Source organism: Clupea harengus, chromosome 17, assembly GCF_900700415.2.
Source record: "Clupea harengus chromosome 17, Ch_v2.0.2, whole genome shotgun sequence".
Classification (NCBI taxonomy): Eukaryota; Metazoa; Chordata; class Actinopteri; order Clupeiformes; family Clupeidae; genus Clupea; species Clupea harengus.
This window is the reverse complement of record NC_045168.1, coordinates 26,852,103-26,872,669: the sequence shown is the minus strand read 5'-3', so window position 1 is coordinate 26,872,669 and position 20,567 is coordinate 26,852,103. Positions and strand designations below refer to the sequence as shown.

The 20,567-nt window shown below is 43.1% G+C and overlaps 1 protein-coding gene across 2 annotated transcripts in view; it reads left to right on the top strand.

Moving 5' to 3' along the window:
* Positions 1-298: 298 nt before the first annotated feature.
* The window catches only part of scn5lab (sodium channel, voltage gated, type V-like, alpha b), a 107,090-nt gene continuing 86,821 nt past the window's right edge, over positions 299-20,567 (top strand). The window contains exons 1-2 of one of the 2 annotated variants that reach the window (XM_031583531.2): positions 299-1,010; positions 17,620-17,927. In XM_031583531.2, coding sequence (XP_031439391.1) covers positions 17,661-17,927 — 267 coding nt within the window. In that variant the 5' untranslated portion in view covers positions 299-1,010; positions 17,620-17,660. The remainder of the gene's footprint in view (positions 1,011-17,619; positions 17,928-20,567) is intronic. The other variant, XM_031583530.2, reaches the window with a different exon arrangement.

Genomic DNA, 20,567 nt, shown 5'->3' with positions numbered 1-20,567 from the left:
GAGAGCCTGAGTTGTTTGGATTTTAAAGGAGAATGTAATGGGTTGTGTGAACGCTTCTCAACAAGAAGAAAATATTCGTGTGCCGCTCCACAGTTGGCAGTTATTAAAGGTCGACATAGGCTACTGACTTTAAAATATACTTACGTCTGGTTGGTTACTCTTAAGTGGAGAGTCCAAAACAGATTAAGTTAGGCGATATTATATTTAGTTACGATGAGCTAATGAAAACAGATCTTGTAGCCTAACATTTCTACACATTTAAACATGTTTAAATGTATGGCAGCAATGACATGCCAGTGATCTGTAGTTGTCAGCCTGAGATGATTTAAAAAAAATAATCCCTCGGTAGTGAACAATATTATAAGTTTAACCCTTCAGAAGTGCCATAGAAAGACAAATTGAATGCACAGTGCTCGTTGTGACACCCGGGAGTAGGCGTTACCTAGGAACATCTGACTTCCTCACTTGGTGGCTCAAGGGCAATCAAACGGTTAGGATGCGTTTTCGGAGAGGGCTGGCAGTAGACAGACCAACGCTGTGGGTCCCCTGACAACCGCTGCCGAACTAGGCGCTTTCGTTGAGTGCTCTCTGGGATAAACAACGCGCGAAAAACACCGGGCGAGTTTTTTGTTAGGAGAAAACATTCTCTCCCGATGACAGACAGAAGTTCAAATGGAGTAATTTGGAAATTGCTATAGAGAATCAATGGGGCAACTCACTGGAAAATATCCTTAAAGCGTTCAATATGCCGAGTAAAGAGGATTTAACAAGACTTCAGTGCTCTGGACTGGTCCGAAACGGGATGCTCTTTTAAGTGAAGAAGAAAAAAAATCTGAAGCTTGTCAAGCACCTTTTTAAAGATAATAAGCTTTGAATGATACGGTGTGTCAGGAACAGAGTTGGACATGGCCTGACTTGTTTCTAACCAACGGTGGAAATGTATGAAATAAACGGAAATTTAAGAGTCATCCTGAAAGGAATGCTTTAGCCAACATAAAGAAGTTTCACACGTAAGTGTTTCACCTTACTTATCTCACAACATGTCTGGAACATTCTCTAAAAAATGGGCAAGAAGAGTGTTATGGTCAACAAAATGGGCGTACTACTCAAAGATTTTCGCTTTAATAGGTCACATATTTGAGATTTTCTTTCATACTCTAAAGGACTTGCCTCAAAAAAATGTTTTGGGAAGAGATGCACGTCATGTATCAGTTGTGTTGTGGTTTTGTCTGGACTTCACCCTATCGCAAGTTACAAAGTCTGAACGGTAGCCTCTAAGTGCAGAGAACTTGCACATTTAAGAACGTTGCAATATTGCAATATTGAAAGTTTTTTTGTAGATTTAAATGTCACTTGTGTGTTTATTGCAAGTCAGTTTGCATGCGAATGCAATAGCCTATATGCGAACCAGGGGCCATTCGGTGGACTGTTTTGAGGACGAATGCCACCTTAAAACGGATTTAAATTATCTGGCTCAGGGACACATTCATTTCAGTGATAGTTGTACTGGATTCCTTGATTATGGACAAAATATCTTATTATGTAAATACAGTATACATTACAAGCACAAGTGTTGCGCACCTTTAATGCTGTGGGATTAAGGCAATAACATAACAAATCTCTATCAGCTGTTAGCCCCCCCCCCCCCCCCCCCCAGACACACACATCCCATCATACTCTCCCAATGGTTTCTTACTATCATACTTCAGAAGCTTATCCTGTTGCGTGGTCCTTTCTTCACCGTAGTTTACCTAAGGACAGACTATAGGCTAAATTTACAAGCGTTATGTTCCTATTAGAACGTCTCTTGAGTTGTATTTAGCTGTACCTCAGTTGAACAGGCAAGGCTGTGCGGTGTTTGGCGTACCAGTCAGCCATTCCTCACAGTATCTGACCTTTAAAACGAAGTAGTGGCCTGTGTAGACTCATCAGCTGTCAGGTCTCCGAAACGGTACATTTTATAAGGCGGTGTAGACTGTTACACTCTTGTCCAAGGTCCTGAAAGTCAAGATAGCAGGCCCGTTATTTACTTCACGTAACAGATTTGATTGGCTCCTTGAATAGTCCTACTTTTAACAATTAAAAAAAAATGTGACTTATCATGATGAAGTCCTATAAAACCATGCGTCAAAATGCTTCACATTTAAATTTAAGAATGTATTTTTAGTTTTAGAACCGCTGTTCAAGAATTGTCATGACGTCTGGATTGAGAAGCAATGCAATGCATAGGCTATGTTTCATTTCAAAGTGTATAATAAAAATAACAATATTATTATTAATACGATTATTATTATTATTATTATTAAGAATAATAACTTATGTTGTTGTTATTATTCTTAATAATAATAATAATAATAATCGTATTATTAGTATTAAGTAGTAGTATCAACATCATCTCACCTATCAGACATAATAGCAAACATGTACAATTTTGAAGGGCACACCGTTTCTTTCTTTCTTTATAATATTCTAACGTTTATAACGTTCATTTCTCAGTGGTTTCTGGACAGCAGTAGAAATTGTATCAACGTTACTAATGGCCTTACAAACTTTACAAAACTATGACCAATATTATGCAAGACATGAATTGATGATGTCTGATGAATCCAATGAAGCTGCTTGAGTGCAATACAAGACAAGCGTGCAATACAGTACTACATTGAGTGCAATACAGGACAAGAGTGCAATACAGTACTATATTGAGTGCAATACAGGACAAGAGTGCAATACAGTACTATATTGAGTGCAATACAGGACAAGAGTGCAATACAGTACTATATTGAGTGCAATACAAGACAAGAGTGCAATACAGTACTATATTGAGTGCAATACAGGACAAGAGTGCAATACAGTACTATATTGAGTGCAATACAGGACAAGAGTGCAATACAGTACTATATTGAGTGCAATACAAGAGTGCAATACAGTACTATATTGAGTGCAATACAGGACAAGAAACTACAGCCAACTTACCATAAGTGGAGACCTCATCTTGTTATCAAGGGGTTATATAAAGGACTTTGGCACACGGACGCATATTATGGGCTGAGGCGTAATGCACGACCTCTTGTCTTCAAATAAAACCATCAAAACATCCCCTGGTGACAAGTCATTGGCCAGAGCTACAGGAAAGCCTCTACCTCCACTCAGTGAGTGTGTATATCAGACGACGTGTGTGTGTATAGAAGTGTAAACTCTGGATTATGAAATGTGAGGGGCACCGAGCAGTGTGATCTAGATGTTGGGAATGTGATGTGAAGATACCCTGCAAAAGCTTGCCCCAAAAGACCCTAGCACAGGCTGCTTTAATGAAGGTACCTCAGGAACACATCTCAACATAAACATTGTCATGTTTGCAAAGGATTGTTGCTCTCAAGAACTCTTTTAAGAAGTAAAAACACATTTGGAGCTGTCAAATAATATCCGGCAAGTGTTATCAATCGCATCTGTCCACTGCATGACTCACCAGGGTCAAACATGGAGGTTCAGTTTAGGCTGCCTTTCCTCCACAACAATACTTATTCAAATGGATATATTGTATCATTATGTGAGCAAAACGATAGTAATAATAATAACAATAATATCATCCGAATTATTTGACCATTTTTCCATTCACTTAGGTAAGGAGGTGGGATCTCTCTCTCTTACCTAAACTGGTTTGAAACTGGCAGCACTATATCACGCTAGTAAACACATTTGATATGGGCTCATGGCCGATGTTAACAGTTCACGTATTAGACACGGCCGATTGTTGGGCTGCGATGCGATGCGGCGCCCCTGCTAGCGCCACCTGTGGGCAGCGCCACTGCTAGCGCCACCTGTGGGCAGCGCCACCTGTGGGCAGCGCCACTGCTAGCGCCACCTGTGGGCATGCCTGAGGGTCTGTTGTCTTTTTGTTGTAGAGGCTGGATAAAACATGTGGTGACAGTGGAAGGTTGGAAGGTGACCTTGGAGTAATTATTTATCAGACCACTCATCATTTATTTGTGACAAGTGCCCTCATGTCACGGCTCCGCCCCCTCATTCCAAAAGCAATCTCAGATGGGTGTCTCTCAGGTGCTTCTCTTGTGTCTGTTCTTTTTTTTTATATTGTCAATTTCAACAATATTACACACTCTAATATATACTGTAAAAAGCTTGGTCCCCGCACATCATTATCCGTGATTCACGCAATTTTGTTTAACATTATCCTGTGGTGTCATGTCTTCAACAGACAGCCAAATGTTGAGAAACAGACAAGCAAACAAACAAATTATTAATATTTTCTGGTTTTCTGTTGTACAGCAGTTGTCCGTTTATTATGACTTTGATATTACCAAAATCAGTCATTCATTTGAGCTGTGGAGCAGCATGCCCTCTTGTAGTCGGGCTATATGATGGACTGTTATCAGCTGTTCCGGGGTCAAGAGGGTTATGCAGACTGTCAACAGGCTTTCTCTCTTCCCTAACTTCAGCGGCTGCTTACATGCTCCATGTGTAATGGTCTTAGCAAGGCCAAAGGTCACTTTGGAATTTGATGGATTTTGTTTTTCAGAGATTGAAGGATCCTTATTTTTGTCCTGTTTCTTTGTTTGTTACCTGTATCTCCTTGCATTGTTTTTTTTTTATTCAGGGCAGGGGAAACCTGCTGTAATGAGTGATTACATCTAACAATGCGAATTTGAGCTGTGTTTTGTAGATTTCTCCCTCTTACTTTGCTTTCATTGTGCAGCTGTTGGTTTAAAATGTTCTCAAACGGTTCCTAATTGGAGATATAAACAATGGCATTCCAAACTGCGGCCCCACCTGACTCGTGGTTGAGCCTTATTAACCCCTGGGCCTCGCGGGACCCCAATAAATGATATCTGTAAGAAACACAGTTTGGTGTGGCAAAGAACAGGAGGGAGTATTGTGACGTGTCTCTCGAGACCCTTGAAAATGACAAATGAAAGGTGACCTTCATTGCCCATCTCCTTAGCCCTCGATGACCTTATGTCAGAAGAACCCCATCCCCCCCGACTCTAAGTTTGGGTGTAGTCCCTGTTTTGATCCGAGCACTCAGAAGAGCTAAGAGCAGACATTAGCGAGCGACCAATGCGTTAATCTCAACTTTGAATGGAGTCCCTCGGGAATGCTGACGCTGGTGTCAGGACTCCACATCGAGGCTTTATTGATTGCTCAGGCTCCCCTCGGAGTAGCCAGTGTTTATAGTCAATAAAAAGAAGAATGGATCAGGTGTAGCACATAGCGTTGCGCATTTAGAAAAAGATGCGTTACCATGCCACAGAGAGCACATCGCGTTAACCATGATTATTCAAAATAATGGTCGGAGAAAAAGTAGTATTCCTTTGCTTATGATCTAGCATTACTTTTCTCTAATTAGATAATACTTTTTTTTAGAGGGTGTTGTGTTGTTTTGGAAATAAAATGTAACAGGCTGTGAACTGTGAAAGGGAATGCTGATTAAGTGAGTCACGGGCGGCTACGACTGACTAAATGCTTGTCCTCCTCTGTTGCAGCTTTTTGCAGCTGTTTGGAATGTGAAGGCTTTGGGTTTGAGCCAGGCTTCACTGGCACCAGCATTCACTTCCCACTGGTTGAATTTCAAATTTGCAAGCTTGCCTTTGATCAATCTACAGTGGTTTCATTCAGGTGTGTGTGTGATGTCTTGTATTATAGAATCTTAGTCCAGCCACATGGCCGGGTTCACAGTCAGATCAAGAAATGGCTGGATGTATGGATGGCTGGGTTGATTGAAAGATTGGTGCATAGATCAATGCAGCAAGAAAAATAGATGGACAGATGGAGAGAACAGAGCTAGAAATAGAGAGAGAGAGACTAGCTATTTAAAAAGGTCAGGTATTCTTGCAATCAGGACTGTCTGTGAACTGTGCGACTTTATAATATGTTTGTCCATAAACACTGCAAAAACGTAATGATAAAGGGTTTGAAACAAAAACATATAGCAGTATTAGAGGAAAGTTGAGTCACTTGTACAAACATGCACTTTGCTGTAGACCACAGGATGAGCACTAGTGTAGTCAGAACAGTCAGAAGTATGTTGACAAGAATTATGACAAGACATTTTAGGAACCTTAGACTTGTAACCTTTCCTTTCCTGGCTTTTCCATAACCAAAAATCTGTAAGGAAACTGGAAATGTGACCACAACATGTAATTATGTCCTGACCTTCGTATCCTTGAGATGGCTCTCAAAGAAGAATCTTCTAGAACTGTAGCCTATGTACCACCTGACTATTCACACTTTATTGCAGAGACAATGCTGAGCGATTGGTGTACAGCAGCAGTTATCACTGTTTAGTTGGGGTACCAGTGGAGTTCTGTGTTCCGTACTGTTAAAAAGGAACCAAATCTGGACCTTAAAAATATATTTTTTTCTGAGAATTGAACGACAGCCACTGGCCCTATGTGTAACGGATCCGCGTATATAGAGTGGCGTGAAACTTACTGCTGGTGAAATTACTCTTTTATTTTCTTCTTTCTTCTTCATACATTCAATAAAATGGGAAACTATCACCACCGTAAGAGCTTTGGCCTCATACGGGTCCATTAAACCATTAAACTTTTCAAATATATTTATGTGCATCCCGTCCTTAACTAAATCTGTAGCCTTACTGAGAAGTTTACATTAACACATAACGAAATCTGCGATACCTTTTTACCTTGTCAAAATAAAAGTCCTAATTCTCTATAAGAGATAAGGTGGCATAAAATCTCAATAAATTCTTCAAACAATACATTATCATTTAGGCACACATTAAAGATCAATATGGCAAATACTAAGTAGTCAATCAACCCAAAATAATAGCCCTTATATGGGGTTATTTACACTATGCTTAGCATTAGCACCGATAGCATCGATCGGGGCAACTCTCCCATTGTACTGGAGACACTACTACAACTATTTGTGGCTGGTTCAGATGTATTATGAATTGCAAACACATTGATTCTGGCAGCTGTAGCACTCCTAGTTGGCTAAGGTTCAGACAAATGTGGATAGAGCACTTGGAGCACAGCTTCTGCTATCAAGGTTTGGTTTGTCTTTGATTGATCTTTAACCATACGGCCTGAAGTATGTATTTGGAATAGGATCTCTGAGGAAAATAGATTAGTAGTGATGCATGTTTATAGTGAGTTTTTAAACTTGGCTTCCTTGTGCTCTAATTGATATTTACATACAACACAGCTACAGTTCAAATAATAGTATACTAATAAGGACAAAGGACACACAAGTATTATGACCACAAGGGATAATTCACGGAAGATAAAACAAACCCCCCACCAGAGTGTGCTCAGCACAGGTGAAGACCCGAAGCGGCGAGCGGAGCAGACAGCCGTGTGTGTGTGTGTGTGTGTAGTGTGTGTAGTGTGTGTGGACAGTTGTGATGAAAAGCAAAAAGCAGTGTGTGGCCTCTCTGCGACTGAGAAATCAAATAATCTCCCCAGGTTTTGCGAGGCCTACAGTATGAGTTGTACTGAAGAGGCATGCTGTCCTTCTTCAAGGCAACCAAAAGTGACACCGTGTTGAGGAGAGAGCTCAAACGAGATTAATCTAAGTGGGTCGCGAGAGCACAGAGCATTCCTTCAGCCATAAAAGGGATGGAAATGGAGCAAATCAATGTAAAAACTATTAAAATGATCAAGATAGTGTCATTTGGGCCTAAAACATCCCAAACCAGGATTGATGGCCAGTTTTTTCCCCCCTCCTCTCATTGGTTGAGGGCCTCCTGTTCAGTCATAACATGTGCGATGTATGACTCATTGCGTGTGCATGGGGCCAGGAATGTTTAAATACAGAAGATACTTTTAGGCTCTTTGTGCGAATGATAGAAAGCAGAACCATTTGAGATGGACAATTGTTTCAAGGGGTGCTTGGCTCGCCTGGGGGATGTCATGGGAACCAAAATAATAAACAGTCATTTACATCGTTTAATGAAAGCCAAAAAAATTGCCCTCACAATAGTGGTATGCGTGTGTTTAAATATATCATTGTAAACATATGTATGCTTTTACATTAGCCTGAGATGGTTCCCCAAGGATATCAAAGCCCAGTGAGGCTGTCACACACTGTGTTACTTACCTCAGAAAACTCCCTGTCATCTACATGGTGAGGTGTCATTGACAGGTAGGCTTTTAAGTGTCTGGCTTTTTCCGTGTTAGCTTTGAATGTGACCAGTGTGTTTTTCTTCTCACCTTCTTTATTAGAGATAAGCATTGATAAAAAAGGCTGAGCTCTCTATGCACATTGGCTAGGGTGACTATAAATATGTGGCGTCTGTATGCGTGTGCTGTGGTGACCGGGAGACTGACTGGAATATTTTCTTACATGCCCTGCCAATGACTTAACACTTTGTAGACTTACAGTACGGTAAATATTCAGACACACACACACACACACACACACTCATTTATTCTCTTTCTCTCAGTCTCCGTTTATATTTCCTCTGCTTTTATGTCTCACTACATGTTCTCCTTTTGTTTCTGAATTTGCACTTGTAAATTACTTACAAATTATTTTTGTCTGGGCCCAGATTTATTGTTACAGACTTGTTGACTTATCTAGGGGTAATTGGAGAAGATGATATGATGATTATTAGTTGGTGATTTCAGCTATGCATCGATTGAACAAATAGTCCCTGTCATAAAACTACTGTCCTTTTAATGATAAAGGTAATTTGATTATTGCAAGGCACACAGTATAGTCATTATTTTCATCTTCACTACAGCCAAGTTTGTACTAGCTTTGCTCCCATGCGCGGTTCTCATGCCTTTGTCATTATTCTAAGATATAATTTGTTTTCTCCCAAATTACTTGCTGCCCTGATTGAACTTTGCTCCCACTCAATCCCCACAGGACAATCCCCACATTTCCCCCTCAAGGGCAGCGAAGGGAACATTATCATGATGAGGGCTTTTTTATGCTCCTTTAGCAGGTTACTGAAGGGGCTTCAGAGTGTCTCTGGCATTCTGTTGTGTTCATGTCTACCGCAGCACAGGTTCTTACCTGGCAGACGATGGAATGGCCATTTCTTCGTGTGGCCAGTTACAATTCACACAAAATGGAAATCGTCTTTTTTCCCCCGACTCAAGTAAAGGCAAAGTAAAAACAAAGTCCATGAAGCGTCTGAGCCCTTTAAAATGAAATTAAAATGAGCAGTGGTATTGTCAGAGGCTTAATGAGCGGAGGGGAGAGGTGGGAGAGGAGAGGAGTTCATGATGGGAGCTTAAAGGAGAGCACTCTCGGAAATTACTGAGCCCCAGGTTCCTGTGAGGAGGAGTAAATAGCATAAAAATGGGCCTGCTTCATCCCCTCCGCTCTCCATCTCGTTCCTCCTCTCCTCCTCATAATTTAAGCGGTTGTCTATTCCTTTGTCTTGCACTGGGGGAAGCTCTTAGCGAATCCTGCAATTTTAGCCTCGCGTGAGTCAGACCTGTGGCAAGGGGGTTCAGTCACAGCCCCATGCGGCTGGAAACTCCTCATCAGAACTGAATGAAATAAATAAAGAGACGCAAACAGCCATCTGGATGCAGGGTGGAGGTGACAGATTTGGAATGATAGCCATTAGCAATTCACAATTGACAAGCTAACTCAATGTATCACCAGCCTGCCAGGTTTCTGTGTGAGCGAAGCATGGCTCATTTGAAATGTATAGCCAGCAGGGAAGGCAAATGCAAAATGTATGGACATCAAGGAGGGAGAACTGAGGAAGACTTGGTGGGTGCACGCATATGGGCGTATTCATTTAAATGGTAATTCTGATCAGACAGCTTGGTGTTGATTTTCTGCCACCATCAACATATTAGCACCTGGTTGGTGTCTTTTTGTTCATATCAACCAGTCAGGTTGACCTGGTTGATCCAAACCAAGTTTTTGGTGGCTAATTGGTGCCCCACCAAGGCAACAAAGAGTACCAGTGAGCAACCACGATAACTGACAGCTGACACGTTAGAACCCGGTGGCCTTAGCAACTGTACGGGGTCGTTTTTTAGTCCACACTGTGATCTTTGTTTGTGTTTGTCTTGAGCACAGGGCCCCTGATGGGGGCTTTCTAATAATATCGGCAGTTTGCTCGGTGCACTGTAGGGGTCTGGGGGTGCCGTGTGGGAGGCGCTCCGCCAGGCTTAGGTCAGGCATTGTGTGAGAGTGGCTGAAACAACCCCTTTTCAAAGGTGGGGCGCAGCCAGGGCCTCCGGGCCGCTAATCTTCTGACAGGGGTGGTCGTCACCGGCCTACTTTGGAAGTGACAGCTGAGCGACGGGGGCCACTGACACAGCCCAGAAAGAACTCGAATCACGTGCTGCTGAGAGGTCAGGCCCGCGGAGCCCGGCGAACTCAGGAATCACCTCGCGAACAAACGAGACAGGACACCACGCAAAAAAAAAAAAAAAGGATTATTTCAGCGTCGATTAGAACAGACCCCATCACTGACTTTTTAAGTCAGATGACCAGTCAACAGCTGTTCGAGGTGAAGCTCACCAGTGAGTGGCTCAAGCCGGTGTTTTACATGATCAGGAACAGACCACAGGCAGACCATTACAGCCAAAAAAAAGTGACGACTTCTAGCGGCATTAGCACATAGGATATCCGATACAATGGATGATATTTAGCATGTCAACTTCTCCTGTTAGCTGGCCATTAATGCAGCAGATCTATGGCAATGTTAGGAACATGTTAGCTCAGTGTGTGTCTGAAACATAGATGTCCCAGGCGTTCTGGCAGGTTGCTAATGGCATGTTACATCCACATCCGGCGCCATGGTGATCAGTCTCCTTTCCCAGCATCAGCGCCACTGCGTTGCAATCCTAATCAGCATATTAATCACTAATTGCTTCCCCGAGCATGCAGAGCACTCTTTACCGAGAAGGTGGGGGCGCTGTGAGTGGATGATTGACACCGGGTTCAGCCGGGCTGGTTGTAATCACAGAACAGAGAGCAGTGAAGCACTCTCAATCTCCCTCTCAGTTGGCTGGTTAGCTGCGAGCAGGCTGGGGGAACACGGACACTCCATGAAACTCCCCATCGAAATCAATAGAAGGACTTTCATGGCTTTGAACAGTCATGCCCATCAAATATGGCTTAGTCATTGTTAATAACATGTTTTGGTGAAAATGACTGAAGGACTGTTGGTTCGTGTGTCTCGCTGGCTGAGCTGAAATTAAAAGGCTGAGAAATGTGTATGTCGTCAGGCTTGCTGTGGGGGTGCAGAGATGAAATATGAGTGGAAGTCTGTATTTATGCTCTGCCTTGGTGTCATGACCGCACTGAAGGTAGATGATTCATGTATTCATTTGGTCAGATTATTCTGACAAAGTGGGAAATCCACCACATGATTTGTGCAGAACATCCTGGGGGCTGGATTACAAAAAAATATTTGGAAGGTATTGCTGATAACACAACTGTTGTAATGCTATTTTGTTGCAGCAGTAGTGCACATTTTGATGTGCTTCTGACATGTTTGTCCTCTTAAAATTGATTACTGGAAATCAACCATTTTGGCACATTTGTTTTGCAATTTTGGAAAATATATTTTTAAATGTACAAACCAAAACATTTTTTTACTAACAAATAACAATGACTGTGAAAATGAATCTCATATCAGTGTGTGGACTGTGTGTGTGTGTGTGTGTGTGTGTGTGTGTGTGTGTGTGTGTGTGTGTGTGTGTGTGTGTGTGTGCGCGCGTGTGTGTGTGTGCATGTTAAATTGCTTTCAGTTTTGAATAGCAAAGTTCCTGGGCGCAGCAGGGGAATTAGTGGAAGAGCTCTTTTGGCCAAAAGAGGGTGGTTTACCATGTGTGAAAGTAAAGCTTCTGCCTTGTTTGCCCTGCTTCCTGTTCCGAGGTCAGTTTGCAGTTGATTTGTCACATCCCTCCTCCTGGCATCTGTGTCGCTTTGAGTTACTGCAACATTTCCTGTTAATATGGAAAGGGTTAGCCGAAACCTGGCCAAAAATAAACACCCAACACCATTCTGGGTACGTCTCTTATCTACAACTAAGGAGAATTGTCACGGCAGAATATGCCAAGCTGTTACATTTTTTTCCTGTATCTGAACTCTTCTTCATTCAGTTGCTTGTTTTTATAAGACGATTAGGCTTGTTTATATTGTATATAATGTGGATACATGGATGTTTTAACCTGTTGTATTATGTGGAATATATGAAAGATACAATGATAAAGAAACTATAGGCAGTGAAGAGAGACCACGAGTGAAGACCTGGTGAAATAAACAATCGAGGCAGAGAACATGCCTCCCCTTCCCCCCAAAAGGCTAATGTCCGCTACACATCAGCACATATTTCAACCCGACAGCAACAGTGCTCTTCAGGATGGATTCGTCTGATTGAGGACTACACATTTGGTCATTGGCAGGCTACTATTTAGCTCACAATCATTTAGATTATAATAACGTGTCTTACCATCCCCCGTCACAGCACTGTTTTGTGATGTTCGGCCTCTTGTGTCCTCAAGATGCCCACATGTCTGTCGTGCTGATTGCACAGGGTTCAGGCGGAGTACAGTTGTGGCCATGCATAATCCATCATGGCTGAACAAGGGGGGCCGGGCAGTCACCCGTAGCATTATTCATGGCGGTCACTTATTAATTAAGAGTGTGCAAAGGGTTTGGCCTGGAGAAACGGGAGCCTGGTCGGCCCTCAGAGAGGGGGAGATAAAGAGAGAGGGAGACAGAGACAGACTGAGAAAGAAAGAGGAAGAGGAAAAAGGAGAGGTAATGAAAGACAGCAAAAGAAATGCAGAGAGAAAGATACAAGGTGTGAGAGAGAGAGAGAGAGAGAGAGATCAAAGATGGGCTTTAATCCTGTTGGGATTGAGTGTCTCAATAATAAATTGCTGATAATGAAGTGCTCATCAATTAAGACGGCACGATTGATTGAGCATGATCCACTTTTTTTTTCTACGTCACTGTGACGACTCAATCAATTTGGCAATGCCTATTTGCTGATGACAGAATGAGGGGCTTAAGGTTTGGTAAAGAACGCTCAGTGCACCGCTCATTTGATTACTAAACTGGTGATTCATGGGAAATGAATGACAAGAGGGAGAATGAATGGGGTGGTGGGATATTGGTCTGCGGTTCTGAAGATTGCAGTCACACAGATCCGATAGTAGAACTGAGGTCAACAGGCTGTCATTGGGTGAAAATGATAAAAGGAGAGCGATACTATCAAGGACAACATCTGGCCGGTATGCATTTTTTTTTAAATGTTCATCAAGTTGTTAATATATTACATAGTTTTATATTTTGAACTGATTTCAGATTTTTTTCCTTAAAATTAAGATTTAGATAAGATTTAAAAATGTAAATGAAATTATACTTGAATGGAACGGAATGGAAAAATAATACTTCACCAGTAAAGTCATCCTAAACATGTACTGTATGTGCTGTGAGACATCACACCAGCAACTGGGCAGAAAAATTGAACAGATTGTTTTTGCTTTCATGTTCAGTGTAAGATCTGGTACTTCTAACCTGCTTCAAACGTGTTGGACTTCTTTATTCAATGATGTTTTGTCATGTTATCATCTCCACATAGACACCCATTGTCAAACGAAACCTGGCAAACTGACGATCACTGGGAAGAAATAAAATAACTCCCCAGATTCAATTGGGGACACCAGTCTCCTAGCTGAAATGGTTATGTACTTATACCATGTATGGGTACTTTATTGCTGATTTCCCAAAGGGATACCCAGGTCAATTGAATTCTGTGGGAGCTGAGGAGGGCAGTGAGGTTGACCCAGGCAACATTGCCTCGTAGGGGCCTGATTTAATGGCTATCCTGTGGGTTAACATGGCCGGCCCCTTGATCCCTCTGCTGTGGTTGTAACCTTGTGGGAGATTACCTTAACAGAAATGCAGCGGCACAATGGATTGATGTAAATGAAAACAGACTGAGGGACGGCCAGCCATGGGGGACTGATTCATATCTCTATGCTAATTCTCAGCTGTAATGGTTGACGATATGATAAGCAAAGGCTCCCTTTACTTCTAACACCCACAACAAGGAAGTATGCCACTGTCAGAATGCATTCAAGTACATTTCAATAGCAAGAGGTGTAGAATCAATGCTTTTTGTAACAGATATTTTTCAAATATTCTGTTTGACCACAATGGTCTGAAACTAATTTGGCTTATTGGCTTCTTTGATTAGCTATTGACTAAACTTTCCTTACAACATTTTTGAAGGTCTTCAAAATAAACCATAGAATTCCAGGATAGCTTAGCTGCTTCAACGAACTGTAACATGTGTTGAAATCTCAACCAGTGCCCCCCCACCCCCACCCTCGCAAGGCTGCTAATAGGGTTGTTTGGAAGACAAATAATCTCCTGTCATGTATGGTAGATAGCTATGCTACGTTGTCAGACAGTCAACAGAATTTGACACCATTTAAACATGAGTGTTACTTACAGTTTACCGTGCGGCAGCTAGTATTGTTCATTTATGAGCTGAACACACCTTCTCTCCTTACATTTACACCAGTAAACCTGCCTGTGAAGCACAGTATTTCATTCATGGATTGAATTGAAAGAGAGCTGTCCAGGGACCTTTTTTTGAAGAGGCTCTTTTTGAACCGGAATTGCCGGTTGTATACAGGTCTTGGCGAAAGACCACAGGTGATGTCACTTACAGTTCAGGCACGCTATAGGTGCCCCCGATGACATTTGACTCTTTTGGCTCAAGTGTGCTGTGATAAATACTGTACGATCACCCTCCCACTCGCTCGCTCGCTCGCTTCCGCTCACTGCCAGCATGTCATCCGCCGACATGCAGGAGCTCCAGCCAAGCATGTGAAGCCAAAGGTTGAGGACTCGGCAGGTGCAGTGTACGGACTTTGCTGTAGTTGTTATTTTCTTTCCCCGGTCGCTTTTCTTGTGTCGTGTTATGTCTCCGTTGTGGAGCGCGGGGACGCGTAAAGGCCACTGTTTTGATACTCCGTCCCTGTCTCAGCACGGAACAGTGCCCGGCCGTTGGAACACAGAGCAGTGCCTTTCACTGACAAGCCGCTCGGCCTCGTAGACATCAGGAGCGTCTCGCCCCCGCAAGCGCAACAAAGGCGTCCCGAGGTGACCCCCCCCCCCCCCGCCACCACCCAAACACCGAACCACATCTCAGCCTCCACCCTTTTGTCCTCCTTCACTCCCGGACGCCTGCTCTGGCGCACTGAAAGAAAGAAAAGGGCCTTTTTAACATGTTGTATACCCCCCGATGACCTATATACTGTGGGCGCTTGAATGGACGGACTGAACTATTTTGGGAAAGAGTTTTATATTTGCCTAAAACTGGCCCTAGGTCAGCCTGTGAGATCATCCTTAGCCACCCTGAAACACGGTGCAAGTGAGTGAGATTTTGCAGCCCGATTCATACTGGTCTGTCCAGTGAAGCATACCTTTAGTTTTAGTGTCAAAGTCTTACATGTGCCAGGTTCAACAGGGTAGACAGCTGTACACATAGGACAGACCATGAAATGGTAAACAGAGGCACAATTCTGTAGGCTGAAAGAAAGAGATCGGCAGTCCGTGGGCATTGTGATCTAAAAACAGACTTTGGGGAAGGAGAGGTCATTCATTACATTGGGTTGAACAGGTTATGGAATGTGTTCACGAGCAGACATGTTGTAACTCACGTACACAAGGTTTCATTTTGAGGTATGAATTGGCTTTTTGGCTGTTTCTGGAAGCATCTATTGCCAAGGCACAGCCATTTACATACAATCAGTTTATACAACAGTGCTCTTTACCATAAGCAATTCAACCCCACATGAATTTATTTTAACAATCTTTTGTGTGGTAATATTAAATGCATTTTTGACCCTAGGCTCGTTAGTTACAAGTGTTTCTGTGATACATTTTCAGCTGCCTTCATTGCTCTCAAAATATGCACATCTCACTAACCCCCCTCAACAATTCTTGTAAAATATGCGCAGACTGACAACACTGTGATTTAGATCAGAAGGGAAAAAAAAGAGAAAAATATGAACAAGCGAAGAGGGCACTGTGACTGTTTTGAGCCAGGCAGATGCTACAATCAGTGGACATGAAAGCTTGGGGTTTCTCTGAAAGGAAGAGTCTAGTGGTGCAGGAATTCTGCTGGAAGGAGAGAAAAACAGTTCAAGCATGTTGGGTCTTTTTTTTGTTCAGTTCAGCCAGCTGAACACAATGTTAGCTACATTGGCTCCAGCCTTTTTGAATAGCTGAAATGGTATGGAAATGAAAGGGCAGATTATACATGCAGAACTCTGGAGACCAGGAGAAGCCTCTGGGTCTCACACGGAGACGTTTAACCCATTCTCAGGGTAGGGGACTCTTCTCTTCTCTTCTCCAATATGGCAGACATGAGGGCCTGTTCAAATAAGTAACAGAGTGACAGTGACTGTGTCACACATTTAGAAAAAAATAAGATAGGAGTGAAGACCAAAAGCAGTAAGATAATAAATGTGTTCCAGTTCATTTCCAGATCACACTGCAGTGCTTGCTTGACTGGGTTTTAAAGTGCCACATCCAGTGCCACCCTGACAGGAATATCATGCCAGTTTTAACATTCCAGTAGCTCTTTTCCTTGATGTGGGCATTTTGTTTGGATTGACAGCACACTTAAGAGAGGTGATATTACCATTATAGGGTTTATGATGAAACCTCACTTCACTTAAAGTGAGGTCCAAAAATAAATTAGCAATATTTTATTCTGTTATAAATAGAGTTCTCGTGGTGCTTTATGTAATTTAGAGTATGTCATTTACCATAAGATTCCGTCACATACATTATAGTAGTTACAGCTGGTCAGCAATAGTAGCAAAACTCTATAAAGCGCATTATAATGTATCATGCATAACCTATAATTTATTATGAATGTACTCATAAAGTATTATAAAGTGTTAGAGATATTTGCTTCAAGTGTTTATTGTTTGGCTTTGAATCAACAAGTGTTGACTAGTTCAGCACAGGTTGGTTTTTGGAGAGGTTACTTTCATAGCATGATCCCAGTCATCAGGGCCAGAGGGGCAACTTTAGTCCGGCTGATTCACGAGAGGCCTCTTTTGATGGGCGCTCTCAGAAGCTGGAAACCAGGTTTGTCTGTGTCATAGACACTCCATAATAAACACATGATTGGATGATAAATGAACACAGCTCATTCATTCAATTAGCAGCCTGAGCAGATGGCCCAGTCTGTTCATAGATGCTGTCTGTGCCTCCGTCCGTGCCATGCGCTGGCGAAGGGAACGTGATGGCGGCTTCTTCTTTGTTCAGCCACTAACACCCTCACAAACCCACAGACACAAGAGAGCCCAAAGAAGAGGTTAAAGACAACCTTGTGAACTTAGCTGCATAACCCCAATCAACAGGTTGAACTTGTGTGTCTTAAACATGTGTCAGTATCATTCGGCAGAAGGTTTCACTGGCTCATTTCAGTCAGGTTAGCTTGTCAAAATGCTTGGTTTTATAGCCACAACTTTTTCTTACCTTTTTTGTCTGATCAAAGATTCAGCTGCAAATCAAAATCTTTCTCAATCTTTCTCAAGGTTTTGTATAATCTGTCAAAACCTCTAAACATCAACCGATTACTCTAACCCTCTCTTTCTCTTCCACGTTTGTCCCTCTCAGCTGTGAAGTAAACCCAAGGATAGAAGACTCAGGATGAAAAGATGGCAGCCATGCTGTTACCACCAGGTCCTGACAGCTTGCACCGGTTCACTCGTGAATCCCTGGCTGGTATCGAGCAGCGGATTACCGAGGAGGAGGCCAAGAAGGCCAAGGAGTACAAGGAGGACCTGGGAGACGTGGTCAAGCCCAGGCCTCGGCCTGACCTGGAGGCGGGCAAGCAGCTCCCCCGCATCTTCGGAGACATTCCGTCTGCACTGGTGGGCGTGCCTCTGGACGACATCGACCCGTTCTACTTCAAGAACCAGAGAGTGAGTGGTGGGAAGTTCTTTGGTTGGGTTCTCCATCTCTGTGCTTATTTCATATGAGAACCAGAGAGTGAGTGGTGGCAAGTTCTGGGTTGGGTTCTCCATCTCTGTTCTCATTTCATATGAGACGTCACTCTGTGATTGGGGTCTCCTTGTGTATGTCTGGATGGAAGATTATGAATAGGGATTGGTTGGTTTTGTAAACAGTAATGTTTTATGGTGGGGGGAAAACAAACAAACAAAAATACTTGTTTAAAGGAGTAGCCTCAAAATGTGAAATAAAACCCCGCTTGGAAAGTCCAATCCATGAATGTGCTGAGAGTAATAGTAATGGCCATTTAAATAGTCACAGGAATTTCATTTTAGAAAGTTCAGAAATAAAATGAAGACATGGTCTAATAAGGGATTTGGTGTCTGGCCAGCAGACTGTTGATTTATTTGTGCTGAATCAGAGGGGCAAGGAAGGAAGTGAGAAGTGATAGCTGATGAAACTGATGAGTCACAGACCTGGACGGCTCTAATGCAGCCTTTGCTGTGCCCGCTGTTCTCTCGTACGCTCAGTCAAAGACTTGACCAAATCATCATCTTTAAAATGCTTCCTAAATCTGCTCATCCAAAAAATGGAACACGGTAGCAATTTCAGCAACTTATGATGCGAACCAACTGTATTTGGTACAACCACAGTTGACACTTATCGTGTTCTTCTTCCTAGAACACAAACACACACACACACACGCATGCACACACACACACCACACACACACACACACACACACACACACACACACACACACCACACACACAAACCGTCAGAATAATCCATTTTTTTGGTGACAGGTCGCTGCATGTACAAACCAAGCGAACTGTACGCAAATATGGAGGGCTTTGTTCTGTAGATGATGAGACAGGGTGGCATGGCGTGATTGTGATTTGAGCAACGGTGTCGTGACCTTGCTCCGCCGTTCTCACCCAGACCTCACACTTCCCACACGTGACCCCCAACCGCTGTCCGGCCTCGGCAGCGCATGTCACTTTAATAGGATCCCCTCTTGACATTGACACGACATCTCTGAAGAGGATGAGATCACTCATGAGCAAACACACACACACACACACACACACAACACACACACACACTCATGAGCAAACACAGAGCTCTGGCTCCGTCCACGAGACCCGGAGAGCAGAGAGTGGCTCATCGCCGCCGCCGCGCACGCCGCACGCCTCGGATTTATTTTCTTTTTTTAAGCTCTAACTGATGAGACCAGTCTGCCAGGCACAAATGTGGCGGACAGTATGTGGCCATTTAGAATAGAGTCTGTCCCATTTCACCATCTCTCGGAGGCCCATTAGTGTAAGCAATGAGGGGGACCACAAGCCTCTTCAGGGACAGGTGAGGAATGAAGAACAAAAACCCACAGCCCCCCCCCCCCCACACAACACAACATACACACACTTAAAAAATGACTGCGGGGAGCACCATGTCACACTTGTGGGCTAGATATCTGATAAGCACCGACACTACACATAACTCATGCGAAAAGTGCTGCTGGCGCAACATGCCACCAGTAGTGTTCTGCTGACGACGGGGTGCTGGCCCTCACGCAGTGATTCTTCAGCGCCGTGGACTGGCTGATGTTATTTATGTCACATTGTCACCGTATAAATCCCGGGCGCGCTATGAAGACGCCGCCAAAGCGTCAGCGCCACGCCGCATGCATTCCGTGCGAAGAGGGGATGGAGTTGTCCCCTTGTGCCACTGTCGCCCTTAGCGATAGATGCCGTCCCGTTGGTGACAGATATTGCCCCATCACACCCATGTAGTCATTTATTTGTGCCCTCTTTCGTCCCGCTCATAGGTGGCCTTTGTTCATCCCCTTCATCACGTGCCCCATTTGGGCAGATAATAAACACTTCTGGTGGGAATCGGTTATAAATCTGGGATGAGTTATCCCTCTGAGTATTATTGTAAAGTGAAATCCTAGTAGATGGTGGATAAAAGCCTTTAGGGTATAATTCTGGTTGTAGAGTAGGTTGTGGGGTGGGGGGAGGGGGGGGTTGGCTGGGTGGTGGTGGTGGTGGTGAAATTAATTATAAAAATGAACTGTTTTCTTTGCCCTATCTGGAGAAGCACTTCCTGTGTTTTCAGCAAAACCTTAAGTAAGATAACTACAGTGGTAACAGACTAGTCTGAATGTTAAATTGTGCTTCATTGGTGTTGGTGGTACAGTGGTTAGTGTCGCCAAGCGGGTGACCTGCTGCGTCTAATTCCTGCCCACTGCAGGATGCTCATGTAAGTCCAAAAAAGTGACTGCGAAATACTTTACCCTTTAAATAGAGTCTAGCTAACAAAGTACTGTAGACTTTCTTCTAAGACCTAAGATCTGTTTCAGGAATGAGACAGTACCAGGGGTTAATAGGGTTTACGTTCATTTTCAGGACAATTTATCCAAAGCACATTTGTTACAGATAGTGTATCCAGTTTCTGTGTATGTCTAAATGTAAGGATGACTGTATGTGTAAGCTATGTTCATGTAGATTCACCGTGCTATCAAGGAGACCTTTTCAGCTGAGATGGTTCTCACCTTCCTTGACCCTCTTTGAGTTGATGTCTACATTCCTAACAAATGAATCCATTTTGAA